The sequence below is a fragment of the Bipolaris oryzae genome, assembly GCF_000523455.1.
Source record: "Bipolaris oryzae ATCC 44560 unplaced genomic scaffold scaffold_112, whole genome shotgun sequence".
Classification (NCBI taxonomy): Eukaryota; Fungi; Ascomycota; class Dothideomycetes; order Pleosporales; family Pleosporaceae; genus Bipolaris; species Bipolaris oryzae.
The window spans coordinates 68,417-83,455 of NW_006911388.1; the positions used below are offsets into that span (position 1 = coordinate 68,417).

At 51.8% G+C, this 15,039-nt stretch overlaps 5 protein-coding genes across 5 annotated transcripts; 2 read left to right on the forward strand and 3 right to left on the reverse strand.

Moving 5' to 3' along the window:
* Positions 1–203: 203 nt before the first annotated feature.
* On the reverse strand, positions 204–398 carry COCMIDRAFT_100910 (uncharacterized protein; the record flags this gene model as incomplete). Its single annotated transcript, XM_007691903.1, has 1 exon — positions 204–398. A coding segment is annotated over one exon (195 nt), but the record flags the coding sequence as incomplete, so codon positions are not given.
* Positions 399–1,827: 1,429 nt separating this feature from the next.
* Positions 1,828–3,249, forward strand: COCMIDRAFT_7170 (uncharacterized protein; the record flags this gene model as incomplete). Its single annotated transcript, XM_007691880.1, has 2 exons — positions 1,828–1,890; positions 1,990–3,249. The coding sequence occupies 2 exons, from the start codon at positions 1,828–1,830 to the stop codon at positions 3,247–3,249; spliced, it is 1,323 nt and encodes a 440-aa protein (XP_007690070.1).
* A 906-nt stretch (positions 3,250–4,155) lies between these two features.
* On the reverse strand, positions 4,156–5,397 carry COCMIDRAFT_28134 (uncharacterized protein; the record flags this gene model as incomplete). Its single annotated transcript, XM_007691883.1, has 1 exon — positions 4,156–5,397. The coding sequence occupies one exon, from the start codon at positions 5,395–5,397 to the stop codon at positions 4,156–4,158; it is 1,242 nt and encodes a 413-aa protein (XP_007690073.1).
* Positions 5,398–6,057: 660 nt separating this feature from the next.
* On the forward strand, positions 6,058–6,835 carry COCMIDRAFT_38671 (uncharacterized protein; the record flags this gene model as incomplete). Its single annotated transcript, XM_007691887.1, has 2 exons — positions 6,058–6,501; positions 6,536–6,835. 2 exons carry the CDS (start codon positions 6,058–6,060, stop codon positions 6,833–6,835), a joined length of 744 nt encoding a protein of 247 aa, XP_007690077.1.
* Positions 6,836–6,987: 152 nt separating this feature from the next.
* On the reverse strand, positions 6,988–12,372 carry COCMIDRAFT_38672 (uncharacterized protein; the record flags this gene model as incomplete). Its single annotated transcript, XM_007691888.1, has 2 exons — positions 6,988–7,292; positions 7,326–12,372. The coding sequence occupies 2 exons, from the start codon at positions 12,370–12,372 to the stop codon at positions 6,988–6,990; spliced, it is 5,352 nt and encodes a 1,783-aa protein (XP_007690078.1).
* Positions 12,373–15,039: the final 2,667 nt, after the last annotated feature.

Sequence of the window (15,039 nt, forward strand, 5' to 3'; positions counted from 1 at the left end):
AAGGGTGTATCAGAACCAAGTTACGAGGTAACTTAGCCCCTTTATCGCTGGTTTCTTTTGCCTGATTACCTTGCATGACTATGGCAGTGTGATGAGAAGAAGGCTACTGCTGCTCACGGCGATGTGCAGTCCATATGTGTGTATGGGAACGTCTCCCCTTCCATTGAGAGCATTCTGTCTACGCTACAACCAGCGCTTGGCCATCACTCAGGGCTAGCATTGCATTGCATAAATGTGATCTGCTTGACCGTTTGCGAAGCCGGATACGTGTTCGCATTGCGGAGAGCCAGCTCCGGAGTTACAGTCATGACAGTCGCAGCGACGACGGCTTTGTGCCCGGCTTCCGTTTGGCCAGTGCTACACGAAAGGACGTGGAAGAGGGTGGCTGGAACACACACACATCCGCATGCCGACACATACTTAAAGGAGCAGGTGTGTTCCGTTAGCCATTGCAAACGTTAAGAATGGAGCGGTGATCGTCGGTCCACGGTGTGAAGTCGTGTTCTGTCCCCCAGCCGACAGTAGAGTCACGATACCGACACTCCGATAGCAAAGGCCATGGCCAGTGCGCCGGACAATTCGATACCTACGTAGGTGGAAACCTAAGCTGGCGTTACCGGTGAATATATGAAAAAGCAGCCTGAGAGTCGGTGGACGTGGGGTGACGGCGAGGAGCCGTGAGCTTCAAGCCACATGATGGTACTCTACACTTGGACGGCAGCAGCCGCTGATGGTGTTGCGGGGAAAAGAGGGAAAAAGAGAAGAGAAAAATAAAGGGGCATGACCACGTCTTACGCAGCCATGCATGCTACAAGTATTGCAAATATTGGGTGGTACGTAGTCACAGGCAGAGAGACGGGCAGCAGAAGCAGAGAGAAGGCCTTGGCACTGGCCGCTGGCAGTCCAGACCCTTGGGGAAACGACAGCTTAGGTGAGTTGAGGGGCACCGCCACAGCATACGCCACAGCTTGCGCCACGGCAGGCGCGGTTGGAAAGTTTGGAACCGGTCAGGGCCACTCCAGGGCCAGTCAAGGGCCGGTCAAGACCAGCATCCCCCGCCCCCCAGCAGCGAAAAGTAGCGAAAAGCAGAATGGAGCGCTGCCAGCTGGTCACGCAAATCCCGCAGCCCCCCCCCCCCCCCCCGGGCGGCAGCTTGGGCATCAACCACAGTCTGCACCATGGCATCAGCACGCGCAGAAGCTGAGGCAGCACAGAGGGCTAGTCGGCCACTCGCAGCAGCGACACGTTCACCACGTCGGCAGCAAGAAACACAGTGGCTGGGCCGCGCACCAATGACATGGCGTGCCCAAAGGGATCTGATGCAGCGTCTCGCTGCCCGCATATCCGGCCGCCATGGTAGCGCCTCTAGCACCACCCATTGACACGGCGACACGCCTGCCCGCCTTGCCCCTCCTGTACTGGCCGAGACGACACGGCAGTCGCGTGGAGGCCTTCGATGCATCTTGCTTCTGGCCAGTATGCGCCCGCGCAGCGGTTCCACTGTCATCATGGCCTGCGTGTCGCAGTTGGCGCAAAATCGCCTCACTCCCGAATCTACCCCCGACAGTAATCCCGCCAGAAACTGTGACTCGCACTCCCCTTATAGAGCCCGCCACCCGCCCGCGACAAACAGACGGCCCAGGTGGAACCTTGTTGTGGAGTTGCGCCAGCTGCCGTTTCCGCGAGCATTGATCCCTCCTGACCGCCTCACACACCGGAACCACAAGTACAACCACCCTCACCGCAACGCCCTTCTGGTCGCACAAAAACCCCGTCGTCCCGCCCGCTGTGCATACTGCAGGAACAACCTGTCCCTAGTACGTCAGGATGGCCGTAGGACTCGGTGAAACCATTACAGTGATCAACAAGAGCGGCAAGGTGGTGAGCAGTGTAAGTAGTCGACAAATTCAGCTAGCCCCTCTTTTACCCTACCCTCGCCTACATTACATACATACTACTACATACACAGACTGACCACTCCCCTTCCAGAGCAAGCACATCTTTGGCGTCTTCAAGGAGGCCAAGGCTGCATACCGCGAGCGCAAGGCTGAAATCAAGGCCGAGCGCGATGCCGCTGTCAAGGAGAAGGAACTCTCAAAGAGCATAACCGCTCTGCGCATCGATGACGACACCCGCTCCCAGACTTCACATCGCTCAAAGGCATCAAAGTCATCCAGGCGCCCTCCCCTAGAGCGCGGCCATACCGACGTTCCACGAAGCAGCCGCCATCGCTTCGAGGCTGACCTCAATGGCCAAGACTCACACGGAAAAGAGGTTGCGAGGAGGCATTCCGACCAACCCCGCGCCAAAGCCGCCTACGTCGACATGGACCTCGCATACGGCGATGTACCCCCACCCCTACCAGACCCGCAGATCGAGGAGCTCGAATTGAAAGAAAAGGCCTCCAAGATCGAGATGCTTCTCGATGAGGCAAACGCCCTCCAGTACACGGCCACCGCCATCATCGAGAATCTCCAGAAGAACCCAGAGGCACTAGCCGCCGTCTCGCTTACGCTAGCCGAGATTAGCGCCCTCGTCACCAAAATGGGACCTGGTGTTCTCATGTCGCTCAAGGGCAGCTTTCCTGCAGTCGCTGCACTACTCCTCAGCCCTCAGTTTATGATTGCTGGAGGTGTTGCCGTGGGCGTTACCATTGTCGCCCTCGGTGGGTACAAGATCATCAAGAAGATCCAAACCCCAAACCAGTTCGACCCTCTCGAAGCCCCCGCGCAGCCCATGATTTCTCGTGCCGCTACTGCCCCTGCTGCCATAGAAGAGCCCAGCAACGAGCTGGACGAGCTGCAGCCGCAAGAGCTCAGCCGCGTCGAGAAGTGGCGCCGTGGCATCGCGGACATCGAGGCCGAAAGCTGTGGTACCAGCGTTGACGGCGAGTTCATCACCCCCGGAGTATCGCGAGAGCTTTGCGACGCGGGTATTCTTGATGAAGACGACCTCAAGTCGCGCCGCAGCACCAGGTCCAAGAGGACCACCACCAGCGAATCACGACACAAGTCACATCGCAGCAAGTCCAAGCCCTCTGAGTCCAAGTCTTCCGAGTCCAAGCGCGCCTCAAGTAAGGTTGGAAAGGACAGCTCGAGCAAAGTTGGAAAAGACAGCTCAAGCAAGGTCGGCAAGGATAGCGCAAGTAAAGTCGGCTCAAGTAGGAGCGGCAAGGAGAGCAGTAGGAAGAAGGAAAAAGAACCATCCGGCTTGAAGATGCTGTTCCGATCCCACACGGTTGCCGCTTAGACGAACCCCACGACCCACACAGTACAATTTCCTTTCTCATCATAGCGCACGGCGTTCATCTCAGCCTCTTATCGCAACAGTCAGCATTTAGCGTTTTTGGCTTTCCAGCCTTTGTATACATCTCATACGACGATGCTTCCGCTTCTCAAAGGGTTTCCATGAACCCCGTCGTTTACTTTGTTGGCTCCAACGGCGAGTCTGCTTTTATCCATTTTCCTTTACAATTATCTGGGCGCAAAACGGAGGAACGAATTAATGCCTTATTTACGATATTTGCTATCGCGAGTTTCCCTTTTTTTACTACGAACCGTCCTCGTTTTAACGCATCGCGTGTCTTTGATGTAAGCATAACGTTAGTAGAAAGACTGTCTCAATATTATTACGTTTATGTCTAGAAATCTGGAATTGGAATCCCATCTGCTTTGTAAGCCATGCACTCGACCTGAACTTGAACAAACTTCTATCTATCCTACCTCGTTCCATCCCGTCTCGTACCTTGCAGCATTACGAACTACTTAGCGTGCCAGTGGCGTACCTAGCCGAGGAGCTTGATGCACATGGAGAAGTGTGAGGCTAAGATGGGTTTAGAAGTCGCTGACTCGTGTAGTAGACCTTCGCGCGGGTACGCTTGTCGTCGTTTGTGTATTCGCCTTTTCGCTTACAGTACCTTTGGCTAGTTGCAGAATAAGAATCATTTAAGGTCCAGTATCACGTGCATGGGGAGCGACTAATATACTGTGTTCTGATTTGTGAGTTTTCTCTTCAACGCAGTAAGATCTATCAATCGTGGGCGAAGAAAGCACGGCTGAAGCTAAGCACAACATAGATCTACAACCAACATAGATCTACAAAAGAGCAAGATTGAGAGAAAACAAACCTATCACCCCATCTCAACACACCGAATTCTCAAGCACCCGTCCACTCATACACCGGCAACTGCGACTCATCTGGCTTATCGCTCGGCAACAACTTATACACCCTACTCTTCGCCACAGCCCACGCAATCGCATCCCTAAGCTTCAACCCCCACCCCGTCTGCGGAAACGCCATCTGCGGGAACCCCGGCGGCAACGTCCCATCCACCGTCTGCACCGGCCTAAACGCGTCTTCATACCTCTTCAACGCACCGGGCACATCCTCGCTCTTCCGCACTTTCCCCAGCTCCCCAGCTAGATAATACGCGCCCTGCACCGCCAGCGTCGTCCCACTCCCAAACGTCGCGTGCGCCGCGTCCCCAAGCAGCACAGCGCGGTGGTTCGTCCACGTAGGCAACTTGACGTACGCGGAGCGACTCATGTAGAAATCATCGCTACGCTGCATTCCCTGTATTATCCTTTGGGCCTGCCAGCCCGCATCTTTAAAGTACTGTGTCAGAAACTCTTTCTGCGCCGCCGGTCCCCCGTCCATTGCCTTTTCGGCGGCGGGATCGCGGTGCCCGTGTGCGGGAGTGGTGACGCCCATGTAGCATCCCACCGTCTTGTCGTTGCGGTGCGGACGCAGCATGAGGGCAAGGCCCTTTGGTGCGTTGTACCAGTACCAATGGTTTGTATCGGATGATATGCGCGGGATGCTAAAGTACGCAATGTATTGGCCGATGAAGTTGTAGCAGTTCTTCTGCGCCTCGTCACTGAGCACCAGCGAGCGGATTCGCGAGGTGGAGCCGTCGGCGCCGACGATGAGGTCGAAGGAGTCGGTGGCCCCGCTGTGGAATTGCACGTTTACTTTGTCGGGGGTTTGCGAGACGCTGGTCACGTGGTCGCCGTATTGGTAGTGCACGTTTGGCGCATTGCGGGTTGCGTCGAGGAAGATGCCGCAGAGATCTGCGCGGAGGATTTCGTACTCGGATGTGAAGGCTTCGCCTTTGCCGAATTCTGCGATGATTTTGTTGGAGGCGTTGACGAGGCGGGTGCCTTGCTCGGTGGTGTTGCGGGCAAGTACTTCGGGCAGGAGATTCATCTTGTCGACTATGGAAATGGCTGTACCGCGAATCTCAATTGATTGACCTGTTACTCGGGGTGTGGGCGAGCGCTCAAGAACTGTGATGGAAGTATTGAGTCGTGTTCTTGTCAGCCAGTAGGCTAGACATGAGCCTGCAATGCCGGCGCCATTGATGAGGACTTTGAGTTGGGGAGGGGCGGATACTGCCATGTTGTGAGATTGAGTATCTGCTTGAAAGATGTGGTTAGAATACGATATTCATCGAGCAGCAGAGAAGGTATTATATATACTCCACTAGTACATCGTAGTCTTCTTCAAGGCTACCATATCACGGAGTTCGGGCGTATTCATCCTGCCGTCGCAAGTCTTCCTCTACATAGACAAGGCGCAATTATCTCCCACACCGCTGCAAAGCTCAGACTTGGTTCGCTGACACTTGCTGGGATACAAGGAAATGAATGACAGAAAAATGTATCTCGATATCAAGATCTTTGTGCTCTCATCGTGCTGCGCGGAATGCTACAAGTGAGCAAAAAGGAGACGTGCGCTCGTAACCACATTCCGATCGGTACTTAGAAGTTCCCGCACCCCAATCGCCCCGCTCCCCAAAACACACGGCTGTCAGTAGTCCCCGAATTCCACCCCTCGAAAAGAATACCCCACAGGCCAGGCAAAGTATGTAGCATTTCGATGCTGATGCCCCAGCTACTACGTCATGAAACCCTAAATCAACATGATTGGACAATTCCCACCACGCAAGGCCACCCATCACCACCAATACTAATGACTCCAAAATACATCTGTACCACACACACCACCACCACCACCACCACGCCTAGTCCGCCTCCCCATCCCATCCCCTCCACAACCATGGCCCGCATCCTCATAACTGGCTCCTCCGATGGCCTCGGCCTCGCCGCGGCCCAACGCTTAATCTCCCAAGGCCACACCGTCGTCCTGCACGCGCGTAACCCCCAACGCGCATCCGACGCCACCACCGCATGTCCCGGTGCCGAAACAGTGGTAACAGGCGACCTGTCCAGCCTCTCCGAGACCAAAGCCCTCGCAGCTCAAGTCAACAACCTAGGTACCTTTGACGCCGTAATCCACAACGCAGGCCTCTTCCGCGGCCCCCTGCGGAAAACCAGCGAGGGAATCCCCGCGCTGGCTGCTGTAAATACAATTGCCCCGTACGTCCTCACTGCTCTGATTAACCGCCCCAAACGTCTGGTTTTCTTGTCCTCCGAAATGCACAAGTATGCGAATAAGGAGGAGGATCTGGATGATCCGCTGTGGAAGACGCGGCGACGCGGCGTACAGTGAGAATCCGGCGTATTGTGCGAGTAAGCTGCACAATGTCATGTTTGCAAAGGCGTTTGCGCGTAGGTGGCCGGAGGTTAGGAGTAATGCGTTGGATCCGGGGTGGGTGGCTACGAAGATGGGGGGCAGTTCGGCGCCGGAGAGTATTGATGCGGCGGTTGAGAGTTATGTTATGCTTGCGGTAGGAGAGGAGGCGGAGAAGAAGAGTGGGTGCTATTTTCATCCTAGTAAGCGGGAGGGAAAGCCGCTGGAGGCTGCGGAGGATGAAAAGGCGCAGGATAGGTTGTTGGAGGTTTGTGCGGAGTTTTCTGGTGTTAGGCTGCCGTGATGTGTTGATATGATCAATTGGTGATGCATTACGATGATTAAGATTTACCAGTAGAGGTATATATTTTGTCGCTATCAGCTGAAATGCAACCTCATTGGCTGCGCACTACATAGAAAATACTACATCTTTTGATAGTCGCCCCATCATGTCAGCTAGGGAACTGATCTGAGCTCGTAATAGAACCATTCAGACACCTCATCTGACCTTGGGGTCTTCTCCTCATCCTCTCCCTCAGTAACTTGCTGTTCGCCTAGTTGAGCACGCACATATCGGGTCTCAGTCCTCGCCGCAAGTCTTTTTGCGACTTCGTTGGCCTCAACCAGACTGACCAGTCTTCTCCTGTGGCCCTCGCTCTGCTTTGAAGCACTGTCTCTGCATATATGCAATGATTTCGCAATGCTGGAGCGATACTCTTCGGGGCTCTCAATAAACGATTCTGGATCCCTTCTAAGTACACCTGTGGCGTTTGTGCGCCTGTTGTATAGTGTACCAAATAGATACGGATTTGTAGGTCGCTGAGGGGGCGAAAGCGGTGGCGGATTGCTGAAGACCTCTCCTGAAAGATAAGAGTCTTCTGCAATTTCGAATGGGGTGCGTCCTGACGCATTCTCGAAGAAGAGGGTTTCGGGGCGTTGGTCCAGCATGATGCGTAGCAATGTGTCTGCACCATACCTGACTACAGCGTGGACAGGGGTGTCTCCATCACCATTGATGATCCCAAGATCCTCACCTTTGCTGAACTCAAGCAACAGCTTAAGGGTCTCCTCGTGCCTTTCCTTGTCAAAGCTATATTCCCGACTCTGTACATTGACATGAACCCAGCGTGCAAGCGGCGTAGCTGCACCGGGCGCGCTCTGAGTTCGCTCGAGAAACAAGCTAGGAATAAGACGAGTATCGATCAAGTCCAATATCCCACGAAGGACGCTGGTTTTCACTTTACAAGACTGATAGAATTCCAGTATTGAGTGAACGATGTTGTTTCCCTCGTTGTTCCGTGTTGTTTGATCAGCGCCGGCTTCTATAAGAATCTTGGCCATTTCGACACGGTGGAGAGCAAAAGCGAGATGCAGTGGTGTCATACCGCTTACCGAACGTTTTTCGAGAGCTTCAGGGTGTGACTTGCACAGTTGCCGGAGCAAGTACGAAGTTTCCTCACTCTTCCGGCTCAGCACGACGCAGTGTAGTAGCAAGTGAGAGTTCAGACCAAGCCATTTAGAAACAGATGCCTCAAGCCCACCCTTGGTTTTTGCAAGATTCTGAACCCGAATGTCGTCGTGATGACTATCCGCAAATTGTAAATAACAACGCAACGGAGAATCACTCAAGAACCACTCGACACTCTGCAGGTTCCCATGATGAGCCGCACACAGCAAGGGTGGATGCTGCATGTCACGAACTTTGCCACTGGTATTTCTTCCAGCATTTGCCCAATCTGCTCGCTTCTTGCCATGAACAGAGAGCCCTTGGTAGTACTCTGGCTTCATGGGTATCTCAATGCCGCTCTTTTCAACAAGATCGTTCAGAGGGAATCCTGCTCCAGTGCGTTTGATGATTTTCTCGAGCAGTTGCACTCGACCAAGGCTTATCGTATACAGGAAGTCGAGCTCAGAGAAAGTAAAGAATTTTCGACTGGTATCATCGGAGGCAGACGAGTCGAGTCGGGTATATTCTTCGCACTTCGAAATCAAGAACTCGAACAAATTGGCATCATCCCAGTAGGCGGCGAACTGGAAAAGATTGCGTGGTTGACCGATGTTTTTTCCTCGCTTTTCTTGATTTTGGTCGCCACCGGGTATCTCCAGCCTCGATGGCGAACCATCATTTGCAAGGAACTCAAACATAGAGCAAACCCAGTTGACCATCTCCAGGGGTTTTATCGTGCTTCTGACCTGACTTTGTACCTCACCAACATTCTCAATGGTAAATTGGTCGTCCACAATTTCAGAGAAAATATCGATTTCATCTTGACCACCATCGGTGCTGCTGTCATCTTCGTCTTCTTGTTGGATTGTGTGTCTAGCCGAGGGCTTTTGCTCTGGGTTGTATTGCGCTTGCGCAATCTCGAGGATGGCGGTTGCAATCTCATAGTGTTTGCGCAGTAAAGCAACAGATAATGGTGAGAAGCCCTCTGAATCCTGAACGGCAATTTGAAGAGGAGTTTGGTTGTCACCCCAGATAGCTAGGGTGAACTTCTTGATTGTTACGAGATCACCCTCCCAGCATGCTTCGAACAGCTTGATGTAAGCTTTCCTTCGCTCCTCAGTCAAATCCGGGAGACGGAAGGTCAGGTTCTGGCTCCATGGCTTTGGATTTTCCCGGTAGGGGCGGTAATGATCGGGTCCTGGAATTTCTGGGCCTGCAAGCTCAGGGTGAAGCTCCTCCAAGGTCTTTGCGCCACGTTCGACTAAGCGGCGTTCAAGCGCTTCGAACTCTTCGAATAAAGACTTGACAGCCGCCTTCTTTTCAGCAGTACCCTTTGGCTCTTTCTCGGGCTCTATCCATTCTTGGTATGTCTTCAAGTCTTTCTCATACTTTGTTCTAGCGTCTTCAATCTGCTTCCTCACAACCAAATGGGAGTAAGTGCCGGGTGTGTAGTCTTGAAGGTAATGGCTACCGTCTTGTAGTGGGATCGGCTCAACTGGAGCGTAGTAATTGATGTTATCCACCCAACCAGTGGAAGTCAAATTGCCGTCCACGCCACCGATTTTGCCCATTGTCGTAAACACACGTAGGGATTCAATCCTCTTACGAACCAAGTCCAACAAAGTACCCGCATCATTCTGCAATTGATCTGGATACTGACGCTTATTCCAGGCATTCTCAGAAAGACAGTTGATATCGGCACCGGCATCCAGGAGCATTTGGATTACCGAAGGCAGATCGGAGCGGAGAGCAGAGAATACAGGTTGCTCAAACCCTAACCTAAAGTACGATGTATTTCTCTCGGTGTCGCGCCCCATGTGAACATTGCTTTTGACAGATGAGATGTATGTATCGAAATCAACCTCGGGTTTAGCCCCGAGCTCCAGCAATGCCTCGACCGCCGCGGGATCTCTACCGTTTATAGCGGTAGTCAAAATGCTCTTTGCATCTGGTCGATAAACACTGTTACTCCAGGAAAGATGGTTGACAGCTCGTTCTGCCGCAGGTCGATTTGATGAAATCATGGTTTGCACTAGATCCTTTCCATACGCAGCAAAGTAGCTCAATGCTGTCATGTGGTCGACGTCTGCTTGAGCTGGTGAGGCACCAAGACTGATAAGTAACTTGGTCATTTCCTTGGCCTTCTCTGGTGGAAGATGCAGTGCGAGTACCAATGGGAGAATCGCAGCCCGGGGCGATTTGTCATGGGAGTTCACAAGCTTAATGGGCAGTAAAACATCGGCACCAAAGTCTTGGACGAGCATTTTCACCGTGTGCACATGACCGTTTGCAATGGCAAGATGCAGTGCGGATACTGGTGTGTCCCAGGCCAACACATTAATGTCGTAAATGTCGGGCTCACCGTCTGCATCTTCCGGTAGTGGATCGTGACTTGACATTTCCTGGTTCCTGATTTTCACGAAAGAGCCTTCCGTCATCGCGTCATCGTTCTCAGACTCTTCATCAAAAGAATCGGCCTCGTCTCCATCCGTGTCGTTTTCCTCTTCCAATTCCGCAGAGGCCACATCACTGCCTTCTTTTGGAACTTGCCGTTGGCTCTGCTTACGAGTCTCCTTTTCTGCCTCCTTTTCTTCATTGAATTCGCTCCTGGTAAGGAGTGCCCTGGCCATTTCAGTTTCACCATGCATAGCCGCAAGATGGAGAGCAGTCTTTCCATCAAACAGGCGGGAGACAAGCCGAGCACCTGAATCAATGAGAGCTTGTACAATCTCCAGTGTGGATGTGGTGACTGCCAGATGAAGCGGAGTACGGCCGGTGTAGTCGCGCTGGTTGGGATCAGCACCTTCTTGGCTCAGCCAGTCCTGGACATGTTCAAGATCGCAGTCTACAATTGCGCGACATAGTCTTGCGGTATTGCCAACATAGGCCATATCCGTCCAGTCGTCATCGGTAAGAGGATGGAATGACCCGATAGCCTGGCGTCCCGGGTCATCTTTCATGAATGACAGATTCCCGGACACATAGATCTTTCCCTCTTCTGCTGCAATTTCTTCTTCTTCAGGCGTGGCTGGCTTGGGGCAGTAACCACAACAATCCCCTATTACGTCGGTCGCATTCCCAAAGAATGCAGGGTGGCGATGCAGTGCTGTCTCTCGGGTTTTTGGCCGGTTCCACTCTGCATTGAGTAGCAGGTCCTTCGCGTACAGCAACCTTTCGATCTTTCGTGCAGAATATTTTGGCCCGTATGGAATGGTGAAGGTATGGTAGTCACTGACTTCGTCAGTCTCCACCCATTCTGCAACATCCTCTTCGTGCATGTCTTTCATATTTCCCCGCAGCTTTCGCGTAGGCCATCGATCAATCCGCGGTCTGCCACGCTCTGTGCGACGCTCGTTGACGTACGCTTCTCGAACACTGCTGCTGGGCAGCTTCTCGAGAACCAGCAGCCTGGCAAGACCAAGCGTTCGTCCAAACGAACGTTCAAACAGTGTCGGGTCAATGCGAGAGCGATCGAGAAGCGGCCAGTAAACTTCAAACCCCCTTCGCGCGTACTTGGAAAGGCGATTCTCGTACGAGGGAGAGCGACGGGTCAAATCGATCGTGTTGACCTGGGTCATGAAGGCAGCCAAAGCACGCGGACTGGCATAGACTTGTTTCCCGTCATACGCAACACAAGAGCAGTCGACATCAAAACCCGTAAGGATCTCAGATATAGACCTATAGATACGAAGAACTATTTGGACATGGCGAGTTGGGTACTGAGAAGCGATAGTGATGGCGTTCTTGGTGCGGATCGTAGTCGTCTCAGTCAGGATCGAGTCCTTGATGCGCTGTTCAATCTGCTTGATCTTCTCAACAGCCTGTTCCTCGCTGAGACCATAGAGAAAGAGATCGACATCAGAAGCAGGTGCCAACTTTTGATGGTAGTATTCTCGGAGGGCTCGCTTTGAAGATTTGTGCTGCTCAGAGACTGGCAATAAGGATGTCACCACAGAACTGCCTGCAGCCACAACATTGGACCAGTCCAAATCAACAAGAGACGACTCAGAGAACAATTGAAAGTTTGTCTGGAAGTCGCTGAGCGATGTCACGACTGCTGGAGAGCCATTGGGCTTGCGCTCCGCTTTGCTGAGGGGCATGATGTAGCGTTGGCGTTCAGCTTCGGTTTCGTCTGCGAGGTTGCGAGCACGAACTTTCAGCTCACGCTCGTGCCCTGAAAATATAGGGACGACATTGGGAATTCCTATTGCAGGGTGATTTGGTTGTTGTGCAAAGACCTCGCGTAGATTGGCATCATATTCTTTGTATGGAGCGATCAACTCAGGCAACGACTTGTCTGGATGACTAGAAATATGCGCAATCCAATCGTCGTGTTTGGCTGGGAGCGGAGGAAGCTCCATTGGTGTTGATATCTGTTGTTGTTGCTCCTTCATGATGTGACTGGAGATTGCTGCAATGGCGGGAGGTGGGGTCAATGCAATGAAGTGGATAGGTTGGAGAAGTGAGGGAGGATGGTACTACAATACAAATTTAAATATCCGCATTGGCAAACTGCAGAAGTCTACAAACCGCTCGATTGTATCATTTTGCAATTGAAGATATGATGCAAGGGTCGATCTAGCGACGTGAAAGCGGGGTTCTCAGGCAGTCACCGCTAATTGAGGCTAGAAGGCGCGTCGTTGCCTGGCTCAGCAGGCAGCCGCCAATCAAGAGCGAGACTAAGGACTGGCGCTGACACGCCCTTTACACGAAATCATGTGACCATGGATTCTTGGTAACTTACGGATAATTGAGGATTGAATTGGGCATCGTGCTACCTGAGTCTGCTGCATCATAAGGGGCCAGTGTTATAACAAAACATTGACTGGTATGAGGTCTGCAGTTGATGTAAAAGGTCACCTGGTCAATGACAGCAAACAAGCACAAGAGTCACTTCAGTGGCTATAGTGTGATAACTTTGTATAGCGCTTTCACGAAAAGCCTCGGTTCAATGAATACCCTCCAACATTAGATTACTCATCATTCTTGAAGCATACGAGCAAACACCTACCCACATACACGAGAAACCTCCGACACCGCAATCCAGAAACCTCCATACTCCCATTCTCCAGCAACAAAGCCTTACCTTCCCTTTCTATCGCTCTCCGCAATCTCGCTACTGTCAGGTACCCTGACATCTCATGTGCACAAAAACTCAAGCCGGCGCTTAATCCGTATAACCAAGGTCGGCCCAAAAAGAGGGACATGACAAGAAAAACTGGTTCTAATCCTCGTATTCTACCATGTTCACACCCCCACCCATAGAACAAGGTTACTCTCGCGCTAATGCAAGGCACAAAAGTCAGGCCCCGCCCCACTCGCCCCCCCTTGCTCGGGCATGACCAAAAAAGAAATAAAGATTGCCATGGCAAATTCAAGCGCATGGCAGGTAATTAATAGAAAAGAAGGGTATGACGACACGTGCATAATTGTCTTCATCTGTGAAGCAAAATCCATCAATTAAAAGGATCAGACAATGCAATGCGACGATTGAAGTCCGTTTCGCAGGAACAAAGATCAGATAGTTCAATCCCAACCAAACATACACAGCCTACACCAATCTCCCTGGCATGTGAAAATCGTGGCTTGCTCATCTCCTTACCTGCGGGGTTCCAAAAAAAACACCCCCAAAACAGGACCAACTAGCTTCCTTAGTCCAGACATGCGGGGAAACTCTATAGTAGTAAAAGGGAAAACCGACCGCCACCCTCTCCCCCGTTCACGTGTCCGCTTATCTTCGGGGTGAGTGTGTGTGCCCGAGTAATACAAATACAGGACGGTTCTATTTGCGTTGCGTATTCGCGAATCGGAAAATATCGGGTTTTGCGCACGGAAAATGCGTATTCCAAAAACACGTGGTCAGGCGTGGGAAAAAAAATAAGATTTGCCTTTCTTCGGATTCGCATTTCGCCTCGTTTAGGCAAGCAAAAAAAAACAGGCCACCACAAGATGCAAGATACGAGATGCAAGATACGAGATTGGCAAAAGTCGCCGAGAAAGAAAGATATGAAAAAAAAGTTCCATGAGTCGAGGAAAGAGAGAGAGATACATCCTGAGTAAGGGTTGTAGTACTTACGTGTGTGGGGGAGGGAAAAAAATGCCAAGGCCCCCGCGACTAAGGTACTAGTGTGTTTGTTATGTTCGGTCGGCCAAATTTCCAAACCAACAATGCAGCAAACATCAAGGAAGGAAAAAAAAAAGAAAAAACAACAACAGCAGCAGCAACAACCAAAAAAAGTGGTGAACAAACCCGAACCAATCAACCAACCAACCGAAGAAGAAGAAAAAAAAAACAGGGCTTAAACTTTTCCAAGCTACCACTACGTTCAACTTTAGCACATCACCAATCCCCCTTGCACGTCTCCACCCCCGAAATCCTTCGGAGAGAAGGAAAAAAAAGTCTCCGTAGGTGGTGACTTTTCCTTTCTCTTTCCCATTCGAACCTAATCTAAAAGGGAAAAAAAGGGAAGAAGAAGAAAAAAAAAGAGGGTGGTGGGCCATGCGATTACACACTTTCGGATGTAGCAATACCCGTCGTCCCGAGAAGGAAGAAAAGGAGGAGGAGGACGCTATAGTAGTTCAGAGTGCACGCAGCATACGCATCCTGTGGGCCTCATGGTGTGACGTGCTACTCGCTTATTGCAATGTCGATAGCAACAACAACAGCAGTAGTAGCGAGGAGGAGGAGCAGCAGCAGACATGGCATTTGCGGTATCACGGCACAGGGCTAAGCCAGCCGCAACGGGAGTATTTGGAGTTAGCCAGCCGAAGCGATGGATTTGTAAAAGCGCTTGGAGAGAAAGAAGAAGAAGGAGGAGGAGGAGGAGGGTATGGGTTGGTTTTCTTTGGGAGTACCATGCATCACGGGTTGCAAGGCTACATACTTAGCTTGGGCGGTGAAAGCGGTGGAGGACAGGAAGTTGTTTTATTTTCTACTGCTGCGGAAGAAGAAGACGAAGAAGATGAGACGCAAAGTAGGAGCAGAAATGAAGGACCGCATGACGTACACAGGTACTTGATACCGAGCGAACCCGAGACTCTGAACATCACAGACATCGCGA